Genomic DNA, 25,772 nt, shown 5'->3' with positions numbered 1-25,772 from the left:
GTTGAAGACTGGAAAAATGTTGCCTGGTCTGATGAGTCTCGATTTCTGTTGAGACATTCAGATGGTAGAGTCAGAATTTGGCGTAAACAGAATGAGAACATGGATCCATCATGCCTTGTTACCACTGTGCAGGCTGGTGGTGGTGGTGTAATGGTGTGGGGGGTGTTTTCTTGGCACACTTTAGGCCCCTTAGTGCCAATTGGGCATCGTTTAAATGCCACGGCCTACCTGAGCATTGTTTCTGACCATGTCCATCCCTTTATGACCACCATGTACCCATCCTCTGATGGCTACTTCCAGCAGGATAATGCACCATGTCACAAAGGTCCAATCATTTCAAATTGGTTTCTTGAACATGACAATGAGTTCACTGTACTAAACTGGCCCCCACAGTCACCAGATCTCAACCCAATAGAGCATCTTTGGGATGTGTTGGAACGGGAGCTTCGTGCCCTGGATGTGCATCCCACAAATCTCCATCAACTGCAAGATGCTATCCTATCAATATGGGCCAACATTTCTAAAGAATGCTTTCAGCACCTTGTTGAATCAATGCCACGTAGAATTAAGGCAGTTCTGAAGGCGAAAGGGGGTCAAACACAGTATTAGTATGGTGTTCCTAATAATCCTTTAGGTGAGGGTGTATATATATATATATATATATATATATATAATGGTCACCAAAGCCCAGGCACAGAGGAAGCTCATATTCTTTGCATACTTCTAATACAACTTGTGTATGATTCATAGTGTTATATACACTTCTGAATCCTGCTTGCTCTCTTGGTTGGGGCGAACTCCAGTGTGTCTTAAAAAAGTAGACTAATGGGCCTTTAATTCTTCAGATCTTCTTTGTGTCCTTTCTTGTGAAGGAGAATGACAGTTGCGCTGTTCCATGTATCTGGTATTGGTTGATTTCAGAGCCACTGTGTGAAAATAATCTTCTCTGTTTCATCTCCATCTTCTTTATGGCATAGCCTACTTCATTGTGTTCATTGAGACTTATCCTTTATGGCTACACACACGTACATATATAGCGCTCAGGTGTGACATGGAAAAGGGAAGCTACAGATAGAAGAAAGGAAACATCTGTGGGAAACCTTCATATTCACTGGAACGTCATGTATTTATAGATCACTTTGATATTTTGTTCTAGTTGTTGAAACACTACATAACACATGCAGTTACAGTGGATATACTCGTCATAAAAACCGAACTTGAATCAATCTTAACAAAGAACAAGCGTCTTAGTTACTTCTAAACCTTTTAAATAATTGGTTAAGTTTATCAAAATAGGTTAAGCTACGGGTGGGAAGTGTAATTTGCTTGAAGTTTACATGTATAAAGTGGCTTTGATCAAGCACACCTCCGTTCATTCTCCTGCCTCAAGTCTGTGCTTCTGCTCTTTGAACTCGGCCTATTCCGGATCCGCTCGGGTGTTTTCGGGACAGGGGCCGAGCGCCGCGCCGCTCCGGACTGTGTGTGTCCCACTGCAGCGCCGCACTCCGCCGCCGCTCACCTGAGACTCCGCCGCCGCCGAACAGGTAGCAGAGCCCCGCAGCTGGACCCGGTCGGAAGACGCACGGGAAAGCGAGTTACCGGCTACCACACAGCCAAGCCTGTCTGACGGCAAACACTGCGGGGGAAAGTTGGAGAAGTTTCGCGGAGACTGTGCGTTGCAGGGCGGCGAGTCCGCAGGTACCGCAGCGCTGCCGGTCCCGCACTGGCCCAGCGGCCGCCTCACGCCACGACCGTCTGTCAGACCAGGACACCGGTGTGCGCGGCCGGGGTTATTGTGTGTCTGCGTTGGCATGAGTGTCTGTATTGTTGCCCGTTTCATGTGATTACTTCGTTATCTTTTCTTTCGGCAGCTCTGCGCAGATCTGCCCGGTTTGGACTCCAGGGATGAGGTGTTGATTGTGTCGGCCGAGCGGGGACAGGACGGAGGAAACTTTCTTCTGCGGCGCACAGTCACTAAACTTCTCTGAAAACCAATCAACACCAAATCAAAAAAAATATGGCGACGGGGGGGTTCAGATCGAGCACCACGACGGACTTTCTGGAGGAGTGGAAAGCCAAAAGGGAGAAGATGAGGGCTAAGATCCAGGGAGAGGTGGCGGCTGCCGGGGGGAGCGGCAACAGCAGCAACCCGGCCGCGTCTCCCTCACTGGGGCCGGGCAGCGAGAGCCGGAGTTTCCCCGCCGCCAACAGCGAGCTGCACAACCACGGCGGCGCCTCCTTTAACTGCGCCGCTTCACACCCGGGGAGCCGATCCTCCACCTCCACCTCCACCGGCCCGAGGAGGCCAGAGGAGGACCCGCACCTGCCCACCGCCGGCCGGGCAGCCGATCCCCCGGGGAGCAGCCTGAAGAAGCCCCCGGTGGCGGAGAAGCTGCCCGCCGGCGCCCCGCAGTCGGACTGCAGCGGGGAAGTGTGCGTCGAGAGCGAGAAGGAGGGCTCCCCGTCCCCGGCGGCGGGCTCCGGCAAAGCCAAGGAGAAGGGCAAGAGCTCGGGCCCCAGCGCCAGGAAGGGCAAGGGGCAGATCGAGAAGAGGAAGCTGCGGGAGAAGCGCAGATCCACAGGTGTCGTCAGCATACCGTCCAACGAGGTGAGTGAGGCCCGGGGTCTGGCAGCGGTGCGGCTGTCAGGTGGCGAGGCACGTCAGCTGCCCGGGCATGGGGCGAGTTGTTTCACTGCCTCGGCAGGTATTGCGATACATAGTTGTAATATGTCTTTAGATCTGGAATAGATGCAAGAAAAGCCACTTTGTGTCAACTTTGTATTCCAGCACTATAGAATGCTCCCTGTGTTGGACAAAAAGAAACATTGTTTATTTAAATGAAGACATCAGTCAATATAAGTGGTATTTCGTGCATCACCTATGGGGTTGAAACTTAAAACTTAAAAAAACATGAAAAAACTGGCACTTTACTAACAGTGTTATGCTTTCTTAGTCCATGCATTTGCTTATTTGACCAATCTACTTACATTTCATCTTTCATGCTCAAAAAACAATGTGCTTTTCTAAATTTGTAGTTACACATGCCCTTTCGTTTGCAAGTCCATTAAAACCGTTTGGCTTTCCAGGCGGGCAGTTGGTTGAAAAATGTGTACTAACATGAGCCTTGATACTTTAAGTAGGTTTTCATATTAAAGGCTATTTCATCTGTGTTCTAGTTCAGTTGCATTTTGCATGGGGTACATTTTCATTTCAATTGAATACTCACTCAGTTTAGCCTATGTTTTGACATGTGGCCTACATGTTTTGTCTGTGTTAAATTAAACTGTGATCAAGCTGGATCAGGATAAAAAAATGAACTTCAACTTCAGCTATTATTCGTAAACCTGATATTTTATTTAATTGTTATGCCTCCACACTATAGGTACTAGGCCTCAGACATTGGTCAAGTGCCCAAGAACTATTAGTTTCAGGGTAGTTTCTTTTGGAAGGTGACCAGTTTCTCAGTTGGCTAGGTTATCCTGTTATTAGACAGCCCATGGTACCAAATTCAAGTGGTTATAAATTGAGTTTGGGCCAGGCCATAATGTTATGTTGCAAAGAAAAGGATGCAGGCCAAAAATGTGCGATCCTGCCCTATGATTTTAATAGCGTTGAAAGTCCGTAAGTGATAGTTTGTAAATTGTTTGGAATCATTTAAGCCCATTAATGTATTATTTTAATCAAACCTACCACACAAGGTATTTGAAATGAATGGCAACTGTTTGTTGAATGAAAACTGCTACTGAAAATGCACATTATAAGGCCTATATGCATTGCTATTGTTTATTTCTCAGGTAAACCGAGACAAATTAAAGTTTCTGACAAAATTAAAGTTCTTAAAAAAAAGCAATGACATGCCAGTTTTTCGGAGGCTCAGATAATTGCTTTTCAGTTAAGTGAAGCAAACGTTCAGTCTGCAGAATTTCAATTAGACTTTAAACATTCCAGCAAAGTATCGTGTTACAGTGGAGTTGCACTTTTCTGACAGCACTGGGTATGTCTCTGGGTTTTTTGGAGACCTCTGACCTGAAGAAAAATGTTTTTGGGACAAAAGAAACCCATTTTGTTCCTTTCATGTGCGCAGTGTATACCAAGCTTACGTTCGGTTCCGTGGCTAAAAACTGAGTCATTGTTGTCATTGCATAAGTGCAGCTGATCGGAGTCTGAATTAATCACTGTGCACTTGTGTTAGAAAAGCGTATTGGTTAGTAATGCCTGTGTAGGCAGATTTTGGGAAGGGTTATGGAGTTGTTGAGTTCTTGTAGTTTGAGAGCACTGGTGTTTTGAATTGAAGCAACTCTTTGTTTAATGGACTGGGCCGGATTTCCCTGATAACCATTGCTATGAATTTTAATGTAGTGGCAGGCTGTTTAAAGCTGAAGAACTTATGTGATACCCATCTGTGCCAACAGCCCCCCAATCAGCACAAACACAGCAGAGGATGTAGCTTTGCCAAGTGCATTTCTTCTGAGTGGCATCCTTGTTTGTTTTTCTGCCACATACCTGAGCTGTCATTTGACACTATTGCTGTGTATACTGGTGTGAAGTGGTACTTTCCTAACTACTTTTTAAACTACAAACAGGTTCATTTAATGCCCCCCTCCGGCACACACACCTGCAGCTGACATGGCAATGTTCCTTCTGGCTTTTTTAGATAAGGGGTGTGTTCATAAATATTATATTAAGACTGGAGATAACACTAAATGTTTAACAACAAAAAAGAACAACACTTAATTTTGTACATGAATTTCTTAAATGCCTGTTAGATTTCCATACATTCAATTTTATTAGTTGACTGTAATTCTAAATCAAATTTAAATTTGCATTAATTTGGTCTAGTCTTACAGCCGAAAATATCAATTCCACCTTTGATGCCTCTCTATGAAGCATCATTTGAATTTCACCTGTAGATCAATCTAATCTCTGCTCATGCCTTCATATTATTCATTGTAATGTTGATTGTTTTTGTAGTGCTTTGCATAAAGACATAGCAAAAAATCTTAATTAAAATGTTTGTGCCAACCAATAATACATATGTAATAATAAAAGGTGCTCTTGCCAACACCTCTGTATTGTTCCTGTATGTTGGGTTTAGTTTTGTGTTCAGTTTTGTTTCAGCATTGTGCCTTACCGTTTTATTGACCTGAAACTATATTGATTATTGTGGTTTTAATTTGTGATTAATACAAATCTACAGAATAGCCCTTCCTTGCCAAGACAGAAGATAAATAAAACTCCCTTAACTTGTGACCTGGTTAGTAATCAGTTTCTTCTGAACTTCAGTCAACACTGAACTAGTTTCCTGGTCCAAGGGTTTCAAGATCGCAGCATTTTTTCCTGTTTCTTTCCTATTTCCTTAAGCTGCTTTTTCTCCTCTTCCCGAAACTAGATTGGATCTCCCCCAGGAAGCTCTCTGACTCAGTTGCCTCCACAAGCCTCCGACTATCCGACAATAGTTTCCTTATGTTTTCCTTCAACCTTATACTGTTGTGTATTCGGTGTTTACCCTTTACCAGCTGAATTGATAGCACATTTTCCTTGCCACCATCTCTCTCTATTTGCCTTCATGGAGAGCTGTTGAACGAGCAGGGAAACTGCCCTGTCGGAGCAATTACATAGAATCTGTCCTGTATTAATGTAGCTTTGTGCTTAATTGGGTGTCTTGACAGTATATGGCAGTTTTAATTTGAAGTGGATGAACTTGTCTCTTAGTTGTAGAAGTTTCAATTATGCAATGTACTGGAATCCATCTCCTCCCACAGAATCTAGTTATTTATTTTGGCATCGGATGCCTTTAGACAAAAAGGAATTACCTGGGTGTGCTTTATCAGGAAAGACTTTAACTGTCAAATGGGAATTGTCTTACTCTGTTTTCTGTAATAGTAAAAATCAGGCTTGTTTAGATGAAATACAAATGGTATTGTTATTCCACATTAAAACCATATCTGATGGTTTGGCCTGCAACCAAAGCCTTCATGCTTTCTTTACATTATGGCAAATTCTTCCCTCACAAAAATGTTGTGAGCCAGCTTGATCACCCACAGTGTGACTAATTTTAAAAACTCACTTTATACAGGCAAAGCTGATTGATATTGGAATATAAATCCTATACTGCACACTTAACAGTTCTCAGCGTTTTCTTGAATCTACACACACTTTTTTTTTTTTTGTAGCTGTAGGGTATACAATAAGTTGTGGTTATCGTTTTTCCTTTTTGTCTTGCATTTATCAGAAATTCATTGTTACAAATCAGTTAATAATAATCATCTGGTAGCGAAGAATGGATGTGTAATGATGGGAGGACAGACTGGAAGGCCTGGCTTTGAATCCCTTTGAAAACCAGGTTGCTACAGCTTTAGAAATGCAACACTGAGCTTTTGTCATTGTGTTTGGTAAGCAGTTTTCATTCCATTTGGAATACCCCCCCCTCCATGATAATGCACCACATGTACCTGTCTTAAACTGTTAACGTAAAAAAACTCAGAGTTTTGCCCATAGTCTTCCCGAACTAATAACACTGGAGATTTAATCGGAAAAGGAGTGGAAAGCACTTAAGTGAAATGTCAGGAAGAATTTGAGGTACTCCAAAAGGAAGTAGCAATGAATGGGGCAAGACTTGTTTTGCACAAACCACAAAGCGATTGGACTGGTTATTCATGTAAAGGGAAAATGTTTCTTTCTAATGGGGGGTGGGAGTGGGTTTTCCAAACACATTTTAGGAGCTGATAGACTGTAGGATGTATGCTTTGATATCTAGCTTTTTCCTAATTATAGTCCAGGGTTTTAAGGATCTTCGTAAAATACCTATGCATACAGTTTAACCAGGTAAATAAGTGTTTGGACAGGGAATTGAAAATGATTCTGCTCCAGAAGGTCTCGAATACAGTTACATTTTTAACTGTTCATACCTAACATTCAAAACATGTGTATTTGGTTACTCATTTCTTGTTGAATAAATATTGTTTATAGGCTTTCGAGTGGTAGTCAAATGTTTACACATTCTGTCTTGACTCAGTTCAATCAACTGGACTTTTCTGTAGGCTGCATTACTGAAAATATACAATTGATCAATAAGTATAGTTTAATGTACAAAACAATACAACTAAACAAACTAATCGTGAATACTTTCCACTACAATTGTATGATGCACTTTGTTTTGTAGTTTTCATATAGATTTTTTTTACAGTCTACAGTTTGTTTGTCACACTCATTTATAACCACTGCATTCAACATTTTTAGTTCTAAAAGTATTAAAAACAATGTTGAGCCATTTTGTTGATTGATTTCAGAGATTGCATAGGCCAACTTCAAGGGAATTGACTATCAAATGAGATGGGTATTAATTTGCCCTTCCAGCAGCAATTTAAATACACTGTAGGACTGAACACCTTTCTCCTGTGAATATTTGTTTTTGTTTTAAAGCCATTAAGTGTGAGATGTATTTGTTTGTCTGTGTTTGAAAACAGTATTTTATCTTGCAAAACACTGGAGCTCTCATTTAAACAGTTACACACATAGGCCTATACCAGTGTTTTAAAGTTTTACATAACATAATTTTCAATATTGGGGGAAGTATTACATTCATTCAGTTAATCAGCTAATCAGACCAGTAACTGGGAGCTGGGTGGAGATAAGCCAGAAGTCATTCTAGCCTTCCAGGAATTCAGTTTAAATAATAAATAAGGCTATTAAAGAATTAGTCACAGTATAACTCAGAGATAAGTTGTACAGTGACCGACTGAACAGTGCAGAAGGCCTGGTTAGGAGAAAGTTTATTGGCCCTGATCCTTTTTTATATGTTAAGTTTGGTTAAGGAAATATGTACATCTAATTTACATTATATAACATAGTGGCTGCTACAGTCTTTTTTTTATTAACTTAAAACAATTAACCTAAGCCCTAGTGGTAACTTTGAAATTAAAAATTGTAGCCGTTGGCCATTATGAATTTCAAACTGCTTGACCTTTAGAATGACAGAATGTGTCCTTTTTCCATCAGTGGAAATGAGTTGAATGTCCTACAGTGCCATTTTGTTTCAGGTGTTTAATACAATATGTTGCTTGTGACTGTGGTCTAATTGCATCATAACAAACTGGTCATCCTACTTTATCATTGGGGGGGGGGGGGGGGGATTTCCTCGTTAATTACCATCTCAAAAACACACGATGGAAGCTATGATAGATGTATGCCTAGGTCCTAGGTTATAGGCTATATTAAATCCATTCAGGAAAGTTTCTCTAGAAGTCGTAATGTGCAATTAAGAGTACCACGTTACATCAGTGTCAATTACTTATTTCGTCGTTGATATAAGTGATAAAAGTTACATTTTACAGGTATTATCCCAAAACTGTTTTTCTTTAAGTAAAATTGTCCTTGTAAGCGATTTAAAGTGTATATCAGCACTTCCTTACTTCATATCAAACTTATAACCTCCCTAGCCCTGGGTGTACAATTATCAGGCCTGTTTGTCTGAATACATTTTGCTTGTTTTCTGGGGATCTCTGTTGAGCCAGTGAAAATCTTGTAATACAGTGGAATAATATCAACACTGATGGTTAAACAATGGTAAAATATACTGAAGTATATTATGGAAAATGCTGTATTTTGTTCTTTCTTTGATTATAGTTTTCCCAGATAAGCAATATATTGAATTCATAACGAATGAAAAGAGGGAAGAAAACAAAAAAACAAGGTCTCAGTTTGACATGGTGAGTTTAACACGACACTCCGATCTCATGTGCTGTTTGCTGTCATGTAGAAGAATGTTATACAGTGTTAACAGACTGAATAATATTAATGTGATTTTTCTTCCATCATTACTAGTACTATTATTTTTTTAACAGTTCAGTGGAAATTATGGTAAATATTTAGATTGTTGGCGTTTGCTCTTTAAAGAATCCCTATTACTTTTTAAAATTGCTTTCTGTGGCAGACCCTAAGTAGTTCTGTGCATTGGTTGGAATGCTAATGACACAAGAAGAGCATAGAGAGATGCTTTATGTAGCTTGATAATATGCCAGAAACTCAGCAGTGTGCTTAATATGACACTGTGATCTTAACAAGCATTTTTTTTTTCTTGCAATAGAATTTCCATGCAGATATAATGGACTTCCACATATAACATAAATACAATGTAAGCCTTTCCGGAGGTATTTTGCCCTTCTTAAAACACAGGCATTTTGCAGTTGATTCATACTATACGGACATATTTTGATTCCTGGCACTCTTCGGTTAAATAGCATTGAAAAAGGTATTTGAAGCTACCTCTCTGTCATGGAAATGGAATGTCTGGAAATTAAAAAAAGAAATGTTTTTCTCCTTTCTAATTGTCAGCAGGTTAAATATTCTTATGAATGCTTATCATTCCACATTATTATAATTGGTTTGCAAGATACTTTATTATTATTACTTTTTGTTTCATAACAATTCTCCTTTCCAATTCTCCTTGTTCTGCAAGAAATAGTTTTAAAAAATCTTTTTAAAAAGATTGCAGCTTGTCTGTGTGAATATCCCGTCCCTTGCTTAAGTAACGCGCTTTGCCACACACCCACCGGCTCTTTTGTAGCTCCCAGACATAAGCGCAGGGGGAGAAAGGGAAGCACGCACGTAAACGCTCTCCCCGAGAGATCGTTCAAAGAATTCAGCGGGTCACCGAGGGACGAGTACAGCAGAGAAAGAGAGGATTAGGGCTATGGTGCTGATTTGCTAAGTCTGACCTTTTTACAAATCTAGCTCAGTGTTACACATTTGTTTCATTATCACAGTGTAAATGTGACTTGTTTGTTCAACATTCTTGTTAGTTCAGCAGCATTAGGTTTGACTAATGTGGGCAGATTTGTTAATCGGCGCTAATCAGGCCAGTGTGCATGATTAGGCATTGGGCCTGTCTGTTTATATTCATTACAGTAGAATAATGAAGGCACCTAGATGACGCAGGCTGAAGGACACTTTCTGTGAAGAATGCATGTACCACTCGGTGTTAACGTAGCATGGATTTGGCTGAAAGGGTGCTCTGTACACTTATCAGAGAAAATGTCTATTGACTTGAGAAAGAGAAGGGAAAAAAGTTGAGAATTGTACTTCCATACGAACAGAACTAAGGAAATAAACAAAACAAAAGCAGTGTACCTCCGTTGCATGTTTTGAAGTAAATGTGGGTGGGAATATGTCCGTTATCATAGCAACACAACAATCAAAACCAAGTAGACAAACATGACGGTTGGTTGTCATTCTTTCTTGAGTAGACCTTGAGTAGTTTACATTCTTAATGTGCATTTATGTAGACTTTACTGACATCAGACAAACCAATATTGTGCTTTAATGTTTTATTGGATTACAGAAAAGAAAAAGGGGTAAACCTGCTTTCTCTTGTTTTATCTTGTTAAGTATATGGGTTTGATAAATGCAGTGTTTCCCATTAATATAGGCACACATTTTAAATAGACAAGAAAATAATCAATAATTATTTGCATTTTTGTTCTTGGAATTTAATTTAAAAAGATATGAACATGCCATACAGCCCTCGCTGCAAAAACAAAGGTATTTCAGTAGGTAATCTGCATAGCAAAAAGTAGGCTCTTTGTTTAGTTGTGAAAGACACTACAGAAGTCCAAAGCTATTCTAGGAAGTTGCTAACACTGTTGTAACCAAGACCAGAGAAAGGTGTTGAGAAAAGCCCAAGCTGAAGGAGGGTTAAAGCACAGTTTTGACAGTACTTCAGGCTCTAGTGCACCAAGGGGGGGAAGTGCTGAAGAGTCTCAGCAGATCAGCTCTGTTTTGCTTCATGTGGGAGTGAGGGATTGAGAGCTTTCAGCTGTGTTTATCTAGGCAGCCATTTCTTGCCACATTTCTCCAGGAGCCTTTGATGAAAAGCAACAATCCACTGCAGTCCAGACGTGGTGTCCATAAAATCCCAGCTTTAGTCCACACATGCCATTTCCTTACTGGCGGCTTCTAGTCAGGTGGGAGCAGTGAGTCAACCTGCCACACAGAAGCCCTGGCCCATGAATCGGCCCTCGAGAGAACAAGACTTGGGAGTCGTTTTGCCATTTCAGTTCCAGAATATGTCAGATTTGGGGGAAATCCGGTATGGCGTATATCCCCATGTCACGTTGTGCTCTCTAACACTTTTACCTTCCATGTGTTTGAGCAATAAGCCTTGACAGGAGGGTGGGCTACAGCCAGCAAGCTCTCCCCTTAGGGCACTGTGAGGCACGAGGCACAGCGTTGTTAATGAAAACAGAGGCGCAGAGCAGAACTCACAAAGATTAGGGGTTTTGTTATTCCCCACTGGCTGTCCAGGATTGCCAGTGGGGGTTACTGCCTCCCGTTTAGTTTGTTTTTCACAGGGTATTGTCTCAGAACGTCTTCCAAATGTTTAACTTAATTTTCAAGTATAGCAGGGAAGTAATCCACAGAAATACATTTTGTAAAATTGTGTGGCAACAGTAGACTTTGTTCAAATACTTTTTAAATGGATGCCACTACTCTGTATATGTGAAAACAGTCACATTTCTATGAGCAGAACCACATCATATAGGATATATCAAAAGAATAACACATCTGGTTCAGAAAATTCCAAGCCTAACATATATGCCAAGTACAAACTCTGCGAAGAAATAGATTTTTCAGATTTGGCTCTTCAGATTTTTTTCTGTTTGCTTTAGAAGCTTTTCTGTTCTCCCCATAAATACATTTCTTCCAGCCCATTTAAGTTCCCCTGCATGGCCTCCTTTAGGGTTTAATAATCTTCAAAATGCTCTTCATGTAGATGCTCCCTCCCTCCTTTTGGGATACCTTTGAAGACATTTGCTGATGGGTCTGAACTAAGAAAGGGCAGAGGGCGGAAGTTTTTTAAGGGGTCTTTGTAATCATTGCAGCATGACAGGGCATGATGTTTACTTTTCTAAGAAATTGTTCTGTGATATATCTATGCAGTACACGTAGGAAGCTTCCAAAACATTATTTTGTGACTTGTCTGTATGGTGTCTGTGCCCACTTCATCCTACACAAACAAAGTGATCTTGCCTGCAGTGCAGCTTTGCATTCCCTGTTGCTGTTCACAATGGACAGTTAATAGCTGGTATATAGCAGTGGTCTCCAGTTTCTCTTTGTATGTATGGGACTTCCATGGTTTAGCCCCCTGCTATAGCTGATGTAGGGTCTACACTTAAAAGCATAGTAATGTCTCTTCTTAATATAAGATTAATGGATTTGCTTATTGCATTAAACTTGCAAACGAGAGGAGGCCATTCGACCCATCATGCTCGTTTGGTGTCCAATTATATCTAAGTGATCCGAGGATCCTATCCAGTCTATTTTTGAATGTTCCCAAATTGTCGCTTCAACCACATCGCTGGGGAGTTTGTTCAGATTGTGACGACTCTCTGTGTGAAGAAGTGTCTCCTGTTTTCCGTGTTGAAGCACAATTTCCATTTGTATCCCCGGGTGTGTGTGTCCCTGCTGATCTGGAAAAGCTCCTCTGGTTTGATGTGGTCGATGCCTTTCATGATTTTGAAGACTTGGATCAAGTCCCCACGTAGTCTCTTTTGTTCCAGGGTGTAAAGGTTCAGGTCCTCAGTCTCTCAGTAGGACATTCCCTTCAGACCTGGAATAAGTCTGGTTGCTCGCCTCTGAACTGCCTCTAAAGCAGCGATATCTTTCTTGAAGCCCAGAACTGTACACAGTTGACTTGACTTCAAACATTTTTATTTACCTCTTGAGACAACCGTTTTTACTTACTTTTGATTTGAGGTAGTTTTCCTCAAGGGTAAACCACTTTCTGATTTATTGTAAATCCTTTTATGTTTGCCAAATATGCAATCAAACATTTGAAGGTCTACTTTTTCAAGGGAATTTGTTGTTGAAAATTATACGGAATATCGTGGCACATCTTCCCCTTGAGCCAAGATGCAAGTGTGGGAAATACACCAACCTAGTATATAGCCTAGAGTGCAGAGCATAAATTTGTGCATTTTTAGTGCCTCCAGTTCGTTAAAAGTTTTTTGTAAATGCTTGCAGTATTATTATATTGTATTTCTTAGGAGACACCTTTATCCAGGACGACTTAAAACTGTTACAATATATCCCATTATTTTTTACATACAATTACCCATTTATACAGCTAGGTTTTTACTGGATCAATCTAGGTAAAGTACCTTGCTCAAGGGTGCAACAGCAGTGTCCTCCACCTGGGATTAAATTTACAACCATCCACTTAAGAGTCCAGAGCCCTAAACACTACCCCCACACTGCTGCAGTAATACTCACAATGTAGAATACAAACCTTCCTAAATGATAGGTTAAAAGCTCAGCTTGCTAGCAGACTTGTGTGTTTATATTGCTGTAAATGGTTCCACAGTGTTTTTCTGGAATTTCAAATCATACACACACACAAATTCTGTTGGATATGAATATGATATAACAAATGATCTGTATCTGGCTTTTTTCCCTTGGGTTTCCATCTTACATAAAGTAATCCCTGTCAAACTCAATAAGGATGATCAACATGACTAAATTACTAAAATATTCTTCTGATTAACACAAACAAGGATAAAATAAAGGAGGCTGTCAATCAGTTGAGATTGGAAATGTAAGCTCAATATTTTATTATTTTAAAAGTAAGGAACAGTTGCAATTCTGAGATTTTGTGTACACTACACTACAAAATGTAATGACAGCTGAAACATCTTAGGATCATTAGTGCTCATAACTGCTCCAGCAGCATCAAGTCGTAACATTCATACAAAGAGTGAATCCTTTTTCCTCATAACTTTATAACAGGTCATTATATGAGTGCTATTAGAGCAGCACATCCCCCAAACAAAGCTCTTCTGTATAGGTATAACAAGTAGGGCATATTTTATATAAGGTGGTGAAACAGTCACGAAGAGGGCACTGGAAAGTAAAACAGTTTAGATGTCTTATGTGAGCTCCTAGTTTTATACAAAAAATGCATGAATCACTGAAATAACATCAGAGAGACATCCCTGAGGCTGAGATTACAATGTTCGTCCTGGGGCTAGTGTTTAGCTGTTCTTGTCCCTAGTGGAAGTGAACTTTCCCACATCCCAGCATGCACCATGTTGGAAGGCTGCACTCTGCTCTCATTATAATGGTCAGTGAGATCAAACTGGGACCATGTGCAGCAGAGGACATCCTGTTGTTTTAAAAAAATAAATAAGATTTTCCTCTATAATGCATTGCTTTTTTCATCAGAATTCTTTCTAATATGAGATACTTGTCTTTCTATTTAAATCCTTTCTTTGTCAGCAATAATGCAGTGTGTGAAACCAGTGAAGAAAACTCACGTTAATATTACCAGTAATTCACTTGGCATCTCCATTCACCCATCAAAATTATTTGGCCAGACATGCAAAAATGTATTTATTTATTTTGAGATATTACTTATTAATGTACAATACATCTCACAACAATAAGTCACAAAATTGCAATTTGGTTGAATTGATCTGGAACATATGATTAGCACTTTCTGTATCTTATGTTCAGTACACAATTTCCTGACCTCAATTTTATATGCAATTAGTTAATATGAACATATAGCCCTAACTGTTGCCATTCAAAAACCAAAGCATGTAAAAGGACATTTAAAAACATTACTGGATGTTACGCCATTTGGAAATGTTAAAACGTCCTGTCTTTGTCTTGTTCCCATAAAATGAAAATTTTACAACAGCAAAAGTATTGTCAAAAAATCATGCTTAACCTCTAAATAATAAACATTTTGTGAATAACTGGCCTTCTTTTTTATAGATCTCATGAAAACCCGAACAGTGATTTTAGTTTTGTCCTTAGCGATTTCACTCCTAATCCTATCCCTTCAAGCTTTCTATTCACGTGTTGGCTACCTCAAAAATAAATAGAAAAATGCACCAACATATTCATCCATAAGAAGCTCTAAAGCAATTTAACAGTCCCCAGGATGTACACTGGCTGTTTGTTTAAGAAGATTGCATTATGGAGATATCTGCAGCACTGGGGTACAGTAAAGGATCTCAGTGCCTGAATCTTATGGTGCCTCACAAAGCCCCAAAAGAGAGAAACCCCATCCAGAGGAACTGAAAACTCCCAACAAGCAAACTTAGCTCTTTCACACCCTGTTTGTGAACCTTTCACTTTATTGATCCTCATCACCTCCAAGCAGTAACTAACGATTACACGCACTGGTAACTGCATTTGGGCATCAATAGACAACTAGGAACCCCCTTTCATGTAAAATATTGCACATCAAAGAGGCTTTACCTCTGGGAGTTCCACTTGGATACTCACACAGACTGTTCTGATGTTGGTTTAATAGTGTGATTCCTTGTTGCCATGCCTTTATTGTGCTCCCATATTCAGAACCAGAAAATTGTAAGGTAACTTGCTTGGAAGACCTAATTATATGATGCAAAATTCTGTGCAGGGCATTCCTGAAATGTAAATTTGAGCCGTTTTGCTCATGATGATTTCAAACTCAACAGGGAATAACTCTCCTTATCTCCCCCCTTGATTGCAAAAACTCAAAGTCACTTAAAGGAGGCTGATATTAAGGATTATTTGAAATGGGCAGATTCGTGTGTCCTCTGGAAATGTGAATTGATCTGCCTTTTTGTCAGTGTATTCTAGAAAAAGGCCACAGAGGGTGGAGGCTTAGTTAGAGCCAACATTTTACTGTAGGAGCTTGTGTTCTTGGTTCTCATTCACATCAAATTATTATTATTTTTTCTTATCATTTAAGGGAGTATAATGAAGCATGCGTGTGGTTTAAAAATAGATAAAAATAGTAAAAATTCAGAGATTATTGTAAAATCTAATGTGGCTCCAGTAATCGGTACTGTCATCCAACAGTATTATTCAGTATCCAGTATCAGTAATCATCCAATGAAAAACAACTAACCATGCTGGTAGTGATGGAGGTGGGTGGGTGTAAAATAGTTTTCAGCTCCTATGAAAACAAGGAACTGAACAGGATGCTAAATTCTCTTCAACCTTTTCCAGACATTATTGTATTACTTTTTTTTTTTTATGAATACCTTAATCTTGGCCTCTTCCCAGATAATGTGGTTTTCTTGCTAAATGCAGTTTCAGTGTCTTTTGTGTGTCCTCCTATCTTGGCTGCCGACTGAGCATGTTCAGACAGTTTAAGCTGGGAGTGAGTCATTGTCTTGTGAAAAACATTATTCTGACCAAACACAAATACTCTGAGCAACAAAAACGAACCCAGCAGGAATGTACAAAGCCATTGTAACCTTGTCTCTGGGAAATGTTGTTTTGAAAATACTTTGAAGATTAGCAGGTTGGATCTTGTGATTGTGGTACATTTACAATGGCACATTACTAACATGTTTTAATTGTAAAACCTATTTTAATTTAATTTAATTCTGCTGTAGGCTATATGTTAGAAGATGCCAGGGTTATGATGACCTGCATTTCAGCAGAGATAAAGTAATAAACAAATCTAAGGCTACCAGCAATAGATGCTACCAAACCAGGTGCAATTTCTACATTCTAATTGTAAATGCTGGGATGTTAACAAGTACAAAGTGGTTGACAGAAACAAAAATGAGCCAAGCCGTAACTGAGCATAGATTGAAATGTTTGCTAAAGATAAGACTTACGACAAAAAGTAAACTTGCTGAAGTCATTTGTTTTTTTTGGGACAGCCCAACAATAGATTTGGAATGTGGAGACTTAGCCGTCACAATGTTTGAACATTATGAAGATAATCGCAAAGCAGCTGATAGCTTGTGTAATATGACGGCTTTTTCCTTTCTAAGCTAATTAAGAAAGTTAGTAGTAATCAAACTAGGCACTGACAAATTAATACCTGGGAATAACAGGCATGTCTCTTTCATCATTAATTTGCTGTAGGTGTTTGGACTATTTCCTAAAAATTATACAATTTGTGCTATCATTCCGCTAATTACTGAGAGACAGTGGGGAACTGAAAGTATTAAAATCCTATCACCGTCTTTTTTTTTTTTTTTTTTTAATGACTAATGAGATCTTACAAATTGTCCAAATTACACAGAATAGCCAATGAACCTTTGCCATATTAAAATGTAAACTGAGTCATACTAATTATTGTACATCTAAATTGCAAGCAGCACTAGCAATTACTGGAAGTAAATTAAATTACTACTAATTAATGACGGAAAAGTGTTACAACTTTAAACTTAACTTTCTTTCTCCTATTGTAAATTCTAGATGCAACGACTAGGCCTTATATCTTAAATGTACAAGGTCAAAAATAATAGTTTCACATTGATTTCAGAAGCCTGGCCTACAGCCCCTGGTGTAAACTTTCTTCCACAGTCTCTGACAAACCTTTCAATTTGATTGAATCTGAAGGTTAACAAATAAAACCACAACTGCTCCTTCAAAAAACAATATTTCTGTAACACTTTCTAACACAATACTTCCATGATTAGATTTTTTTTTTAAATTTGAACAGTTAGGCTACTTCTTTATTTAGCAGAATACTTCAGTGAATTATATTGTTTTATGCAATTCAAAAATGAATTTGTCTAAAACTGAATCAAGGAAAATATTGCATTTTGTTTTAACACGGAAACTGCAGTGCATTATACAATATTGGCATTAGCTTGTTCAACATCCGTCATCATTCTACCTTCGATTGGTGGTTGTTCAGTTTTAAAATGCTTGTAATTGTTTGGTGTTTGGGAGGGTAGTCAAGCAGTCCTTATCAGCTCCCCATTAATCTTCTGATAACTTTGTTTCATCGGCACCTGCACTGACCGACAGAATGGAAGGATTTGCCAAAATCAAATTAAACCAATTACAATTGGAAGACTTGATTTTGATATCAATGATAGATAATCTCTTTACATTGTCTCGGTTTACATAGATTTAAAATGTATAATCTGTGAGATTTTAAAAAATCCATTGATGTCTTCCACACTGAGGTAAAGGACAGTGCCCCCTGAACGAAATACTTTTTGGTCGTTTCTTAAGAAGTGATGAGTCATCGGCAGCAACCGCAACTTCATCATTAATTGTATCTCTGGAGATGGTTCTTTATGACACCAAATTAAACAGTACCTGGGTGCGAGGTCTGAGATTGAGCATGTTACCCTTCTTGCTGCAGCTCCAAAGTCTTTTCAGACCTAACATCTAACATTGTCCAGACATCAACATTTACTGTCACCAAACTGACCTACGGAGCCTCCAGTCTCTCGTGGACAGTAAACAGTACTCTTGGCTTTGGCGATTGGCTATTTTTAATGCCTTTAGACATCTTGTCTGCCAATAAAACTACACTGAGTTTATAGCACATTTTTGTGGTCAACTCTTCCTCAGCCTAGCTGAAAGGGGACAAATCTGGACTGGGGGAGGGAGAGGTGCTAATGTATTGTCGATTGGGGTGGGGGGGATAGTTGTAGCGAACAAGTGTGGTGAAGTAGTGAACGAGAGCAGGGGGGAAACTGTTTTTAAGTTTATTTTGTGTTGTTTTCATCATTCACACCAGGCGGCACCGATTTGTGGCCAGGCCTGATTAGGGCTGCAGGAAACCCTGTCTTTGCTGGTACTGCAAACACACACACATGCTGAACTGATGTTAAAACTAGGCTTTTTCGTAAAATGCTGAGGGCCGTGTTCATAAAAATATTTACAACACTTTACATTTTTGTTAAACTAATAAGAAAACAACACCATGCAGTTGTAAAGAAGCACATAAATCGCTCGGAGGGCTAATCTAAGAGTCCCAATAGGCAGTTAATATTTTGCTTTCTTATGTCAACATTAAGCATTTGTTTTTCCTTTCCAGATTTAGAAAGCGTGTGTTTTAACAGCATGGTAGAAATGTTTTATGATTGCCACTACACGGCTCGAGTCATCCTTGGTTGGTACATTCACACTGATACACAATAGAGACCTTTGGAATTCACTTTTCATAGAACTTCAAGGAATAATAAGATGTATATTGCTGCATTTCACCATTGTTTGTCTGGAACGAGGCCTATGATGACTAATTTAAATGTATCTGGTGATTCTATATAATTTTCTCTTACCATAGATCACCTTTGTCAGTTTTCAATTGTTTCAGGCAGTTGTGATGCACAGCAGGATAAGACTACAAACCTGTGTGGGTTCTGGCATCTTAGAGAAAATGCTGTGAGATAAGTATATAAAAAAAAAACCAAATATCCATTTAAATGCAAATTGGCATGGAGGTATTTATAATTTATTTATTGTTATTTCTGACTCTTTGTATTCATTACCAGCAGTAGGCTGTGTGTTTGGTGTCACCCTTTGTTTCCACTCGCTATGCTGTTTATTTCTTTGGGTGGTGCTGCAGTTTGGCATCATAGAAAAACACACCTGATTTTGGGAAAAATCCCCCTGATTTTTCTCCTAATCGTCTGACCTGTTACTGACTAGATGGTCATTTTGGCAATGTGCAGTGTTGTACTTTGACAGTTTGTCATCAGGGAATTTTCTTTCTCATTCCTTCTCTGGGGAAATGCTGTGACATGAACTCAAATTGAAATTAAAGAGTACCTAGGCTGTTCTTCACAATAGGTTTCATTTATAATTAATCGAACCTAATGATGATGTGCGTTTCACTTTCTCAAACAAGATTTTAAAGATTGCCAGCAGCACGGTTTCTATATCATTATTTCTCTTGGGAAAAGCTTCTATATTTAATACATAGGTTATTCAATGCCTGTTTTTGGGGCAAACCGGCCACTGTTTAAGTTCCAGTTGGATAATGCTTGCCTCCATAATACAAGTACAATATCATTGATATATTTGCATCTTACTCTACACCATTTTTCAGAATCTGAGCTGCAAAAAGTTGTGTGTTCTGGATCTGTTGCAACAGTACATCTGGTGGATGTAGTGAGAAATATTGTGTACTGCTTTTATTTAAGATATAGCTAACCTTAACAAAGGCCATTTGTCCTGCTAGTTTTATTGTAGCTTATTGATATAAGAACCTAATCAAGTGATTCTAGTAAAGAGCATCCGTAACATGCTTTAACGGTTTGTTCCATACACAATATGCTTATTAAATACAGCCTCTTTGTTCGGAGAAACTGAGACATGAAATTAGGACAGCAGTTTTCCTTGTTGTCCCTCAGTTGTGACAGGGAAGGGAAACTGCCTTTCTTATACAAGTTTTTCCCAGAGTGTTTGGATAAAAAATGGTTAAAGCCCTATTGCTTCAATTACTTTGATTATTTCCGTGTAAGTGCCAGACAAGGGATTGTAATGACTCTGTGCCAAGATATTTTAGGCAGATACTTTAATTATATGGAAGTGTAAATTAGCATTTTTGCTTTTTGCTCTTGACATTTTTCAGTTAAAAAAAAAAAAGTATGACGCTTGAAATGTTGCAAGTCTATGCGTGCATCTTGTGCTTATATCATGTATACTTGGGAACACGGTTTACCAATTAATGAGACAAAGCAATAATTTATTGAAATGTTTTCATCCATAACTAATGTTGCTGTATTGAAAATGTTGAAACTTGACACGTGAGTGCTGGAGAGTCCTTGTTCTACATCAATAGTGCAGAAGAAAACTGAATTAAAGTCTTTAACTATGTTCCTTAAGAATTCATCAGTTGAGGCATAGTAATTGGTTTTTAGTTTGTTTTCTATCATAAAAATTACTTGCGTCACATCTAAAGCTTTATTGGTTTGACCTGGCTCTTGCAGGATTAACCAGTAAAGAATTTCACAGACCAAACACTTTAAAGTCCAGACAGGGAAATTGTAACAGTTGTTTCATGAAGATAACGAAATTTATTGTGTTCTGCTGACTTCCTGTGTTCAGAATAACGTGAAAAGGATTGTTCTTATATACAGTGCATGCAATCTTTTATTAAAATGAATCTGAGAACTCAGATTAAAAATGTGTAGTTCTTTCATATAATATTGAATTAAAATATATTTATTTTTATGAAACATGACTTTTATAGATTTCTTCTGTTTTCTAATTGCATATAATGCTTTTAAGAAGGATTATAAATCACTAGGAGCTTGCATTAGAGATTACACATTTCTTTAGTGCCTGGTGTATTGTTGATATATTAACCTCAGATAATTTTCCTGTTAAATCCCTTGTTAATTAAATTGTAATATTTGTAATACTTTGTTTGATGTCGTCAAATATATTTCTTTGCAGTTATTCGACATAGGGAAAGTGACCCAATTAAGCCCACGTACCATATAAGACCACTTGCTCTTTTAATTTCAAATACAAATAAGACAGGAAATATTAGAAGGATGATCTGTTTCAAAGAAACTGCACAAAGTTGTTACTGTCATGTTACTTTTTACTTGGAGCAATCACATTTTTCTGTATGACTGTGCTGCCACTGTGCAGCAGCATTTTTAGAAGTCACCCCAAAACTTTGCTTTATGAGAGGCCTACCAAGAAGCCATTTTTCTACAATTTGGTGATCAAACTTGGTGAATATTGATAAGAATTATACAATTAAGAGATTCATAAATCAAATGAAACCTTATATGATGAATTTGCTTGGTATTTAAAAGCCCTATTTTGTAGTTTCCGGAGTGAGTGCGGGACACTGTCAGAATGATGATCTCAGAGATAGATGCAGTAGAGCAACAAAAATTGAGAAACTGTTGATACCAATCAGTGGTCGATCGATCAGTGCATCCCTAGTCAAAAGGTAATGGAGGAAAGAACTGTGCTGCCATTTCTGTGTTCGCAGGGACAATCCCCTGCAAAACTTGATGTGTTTTCCGCTGCTCTCAAGCCAGAGAACCTCATTGGTGGCTTTGAGAGCACTGGAATATTCCCTGTGAGCCAGAGCCGGGTGGACAGACACGTGTCCACAAATCATGCTCCTTTTTCTGAAGCACCTGTGCAGACTTCCACAGCCCGACAGCCCCGGCCCCAACCCCAACAACCAGCAGAGCAAACTGCCTCTACAAGTGCAACAAATACATGTGATGGAAATTAGTCTCAGATAATATAAAAATACAATTTTAATTGGTTAGGTTGTTTATTTGAGGTCTGAATTTCATAATCTATAATACAAATTGAAGTATTTACTGTTAAACCTCTTGTGGGCTTATTTGGGACAAATGTACCTTACAAGCCCACTCCGGACTTTTCACTTTTGCAATTAAATAAGTTAATTTAGTCAATTTGACAAAATCTACCACCAGTGTTTTTATTTCGAGATTATTTTTTTTATTTAATAACCACTTAATTGTGAAGAAATTCACATTTATAAGAAGATATGTAAAACTTAGATTTTGGTGGGCTTAATTGGGTCACTTCCCCTAATTATGTAGTTGTATTATGTGGTAGTTTTAACTGTTTAAATACCTGTTAATAATTAATAATGTGGAGAGATAGCTAGAATATAGTAAAGTTTAAATGGTAATAATAATAAGCAATGTGTTGTAGATTGGCATGACATCTAATGCAGGTGTGGGTTTTTACCAAGAATATCTGAAAATAACCAATAAAGCATTTCCTCGAGATCTGCCAGAACAGCATCAGATACAGAACTATATTATCCTCCATTTGTTCCCATTTTGTATAGCCGTGCCTTATTGTAGGAATCTGCGGAAAACATTTACTTTTGCTGGTAACAGTTTATTTTTGTTCCTCAGTGTTCTACTTTTTTTCCAATATATCCATCCATCAACCTTCATTGATCAAAAGCAGGATGAGGCCTCGCCAATATGTATTGTTAGCCTTTAATTGTTAACTAGCCACACTGGCCAGACTGGTTGACGAGTACCACACCCACCCACCCACACACGACAACTGGGCGATTTAGAGTAACCAATCAACCTAAGCAGCATGTCTTTGGGATGTGGTAGGAAACCAGAGTACCCAGGGAAAACCAACACAGACACGGGGAGAACATGCAAACTCCACACAGGCAGACACCCAAGGGTGGAATCGAACCTGGGTCCCAGGAGCTGTGAGGCAGCAGCGCTAATCACTGCAACATTATTATAATTTGTATTATCTGTTTATTTGTAGATGCCATTATCCAGGCTGAATTAATTTATACAAGACACATTTCAAAGCATTGCAGTGCAGTAATACAATCTGTACAAAATACAATGAGCTATCAAGTGCAGATATAATATAGTTAAGTCCATATGTTGCTCAGGATGAATGGGCATGTCAGTGGAGATGCTAAAACTTAAACATCACAGACAGGAATTTAATTAGTATCCTGTCTCCAACATGTTTTTAATGTTACTCACCATGGAAATATGATTTTATTTGTTTGATAATACCATGGTCCTTTTAAATGCCTTTGCCTGAAGAAATGTAATAACATATTTGCTTTAAGATTCTGTCCACCATGTGGAAGATGTATAGGAATGGCTACACATCACATTTGTATTCAATATTGTGTTCTTGTATGCTTAATGAACCTCAGATTAAAGTCAGTTTGTGTATTTCAGTTTTGTATGTTAATTATAACTGGGTAACTATGTTTCAGAACATTTTCAGCTAGAGGCTAACATCGTGCCAGCATATTGTACAGCAAGTCCCCCATATGTAAAGCTTTCTCTCTAAGGCAAATGCAAACAGATTTTCTGAAACTGGTACAGGTAGGGAATAGTGTTTTAGGTTGTTCACCCTGAAGATTTAACTCCAGAGGATGTGTTGCTTCTATGAATTTCTCCCTTGGCATCATGAAATTAAAACTCAAGCGTTAATTTTTATTGAGGATACAAAATGCACATGTAAGCAAAGAATGTATTTTTTCGGTTATATTTTTGTTGACTTCATGAGACCGAAATAATGGATATTTTTCCATAAGTGATTCTAGAGACATCCAAACCAGGCATTATGAGATAAGCAGTTCATGAGATAAATAAAAGCTGTGGAAAAATGGATTTGAAAAAATAAAATTAACATCTGAAGCTTGGATCAACAGACATTGCTGTATCACAATTTGCATGCCCCCTGTGAGTGAAAAACATTTGCGATCTCCTCAATAAAACGATGCATCAGTTCTCCCTTGCTCGTACAGAATGTGGTATTCATTTACAAATGCTGCTGCGAGAGGTAGAGAGGAGATCACAGACTTTTAAAGTTTACCTTAACGGGTGTTTTATATTATGGGGTTTTATAATGTCCACATATAATGTTATTATAGTTACTGAATATGTAAGTTTATTTATGTATTTTCAGGATTGTTTAATATGATTAATATTCCACATGCCCATAGTACATAAAATATGTATATAGAACCAATTGTTTTAATGGATGGTTTTGCCAGGGGGAGGATCTTATTGAGGCCAGGCTATACAGGACCTCAGTAGGAGGCATCACTGTTGGTGAGTGTTGCATGAGATTTGATCATTTGCACACACTATACCATTATTTGTTGGAAGGTTATGTTCCTCGATGTGGTTTTTGTTTTCAAATAAAATGTTGATAATTTGTTATAAACAAATTGTTGTATGGCTCACTGTCTGACAGCAGCAACAAAGTAAACCCCCACACCCCCAAGCAGTTGAAATGGTGCTTTTCCCCTCAGTTTTTTCTGCAGCTGCTGTGATCTACAGATACCCCTTCTGGGTTTTGTGTTTTCTTCAGCCTCTGCATGATGCATGACTCCAAACTAATAGATTCTACCTTTTGTTTCTGCTCTGTTTCACACTTGGCGCCGTCTCCTATATGTATTGGCTTTATGTTAAACCTGTTCATTGTATTTTGCCAAGGCTCTGTAGTTGTGCTGTACTTTGCTTTACATGTAATGGCCACTGAGTTACAGTACAATATACTGCCCAACTAGCAATGTGATCTTTTCATCAACTGCCCGCATGACAGCTGGTGCTACCTCCTGTGGTTTATTTTACACACCTCTAGCTGGTGTAGTCTTTGTAGTTTACTGTAATGACAGAATTGAGTGTTTGGAGTAAACAATGAGATGGTTGAAGGATGAAACAAGTGGCCACATGCCACCCACTGCATTATTATTGAAAAACATATACCCGCCTACCTGCTGACTTGCACACAGAGAAACTTATTTTTTAACATATTTTGTATGTCAAGAGCTAGGTGTCATTGACCTTTGGGTGAGTTGGTCTACAAAAACAAATGACAAAAATCAATCCAGAGCTGAAAAAGGTGATGGATAATAATCTGCAAGTGTGTACAAATTCATTTTAATTTCAAATCATCCACCTGGTCAGGTGTTTTTTCTCGAGGATATCATACTTTTTTAAAGAGACTGAGATCTCCAATACACGGACAGGTCTTATGTCAAGTAGCTATTAATTAATTCTGGACAAAAGTAGTATAGTACCATATGCAGAGTGACATTCAGGTGAATTTCATGACATTCTTCAGAATAAAATTCAGTGTCAGTTTAGCCTAAACATCAGTTGATTTAATTTGATCTCATAAGGGGTACACTTAGTATAGGAACACTGGTACTGTGTGTTCTGTTTGATCCTCTCTTGCCCTGTAGTTTTTCAAGCAGCAGGTGTTAAACAAAAAAATCACATTCATTGTGAGGTGCGTCTTTGAAAATTAGGGGCTTGTGTTGGTACACTATTAAGTTGAGTTAACTACAGGTGGAGAAAAATACCACTGGGACACTTAAAAACAAGGCAAGATGTCTTTAGTTTCAGACCATGGGTGTAAGCAGGTGTGTCTGCTTGGCTTTTCTAATAACATTTAAGTGCTTGAAGGTTTAATTATGAAGCGAAGGCTACCTACTTGTGCTTCAAGTTCTTGCCTTGTGTTTTGGGTGAATCTAGTGTGTTTGGCAGTGCTGGGAATA

The 25,772-nt window shown here is 38.6% G+C and overlaps 1 protein-coding gene across 1 annotated transcript in view; it reads left to right on the top strand.

Moving 5' to 3' along the window:
• The first annotated feature begins 2,017 nt into the window (after positions 1–2,017).
• The window catches only part of pawr (PRKC, apoptosis, WT1, regulator), a 69,581-nt gene continuing 45,826 nt past the window's right edge, over positions 2,018–25,772 (top strand). Inside the window, exon 1 of the mRNA XM_066687180.1 lies at positions 2,018–2,608. Coding sequence (XP_066543277.1) covers positions 2,018–2,608 — 591 coding nt within the window. The remainder of the gene's footprint in view (positions 2,609–25,772) is intronic.

This window comes from Amia ocellicauda, chromosome 15, assembly GCF_036373705.1.
Source record: "Amia ocellicauda isolate fAmiCal2 chromosome 15, fAmiCal2.hap1, whole genome shotgun sequence".
NCBI classification, from domain to species: Eukaryota; Metazoa; Chordata; class Actinopteri; order Amiiformes; family Amiidae; genus Amia; species Amia ocellicauda.
Note: the sequence above shows the minus strand (reverse complement) of the source record. Positions and strands in the feature narration are given on the sequence as shown.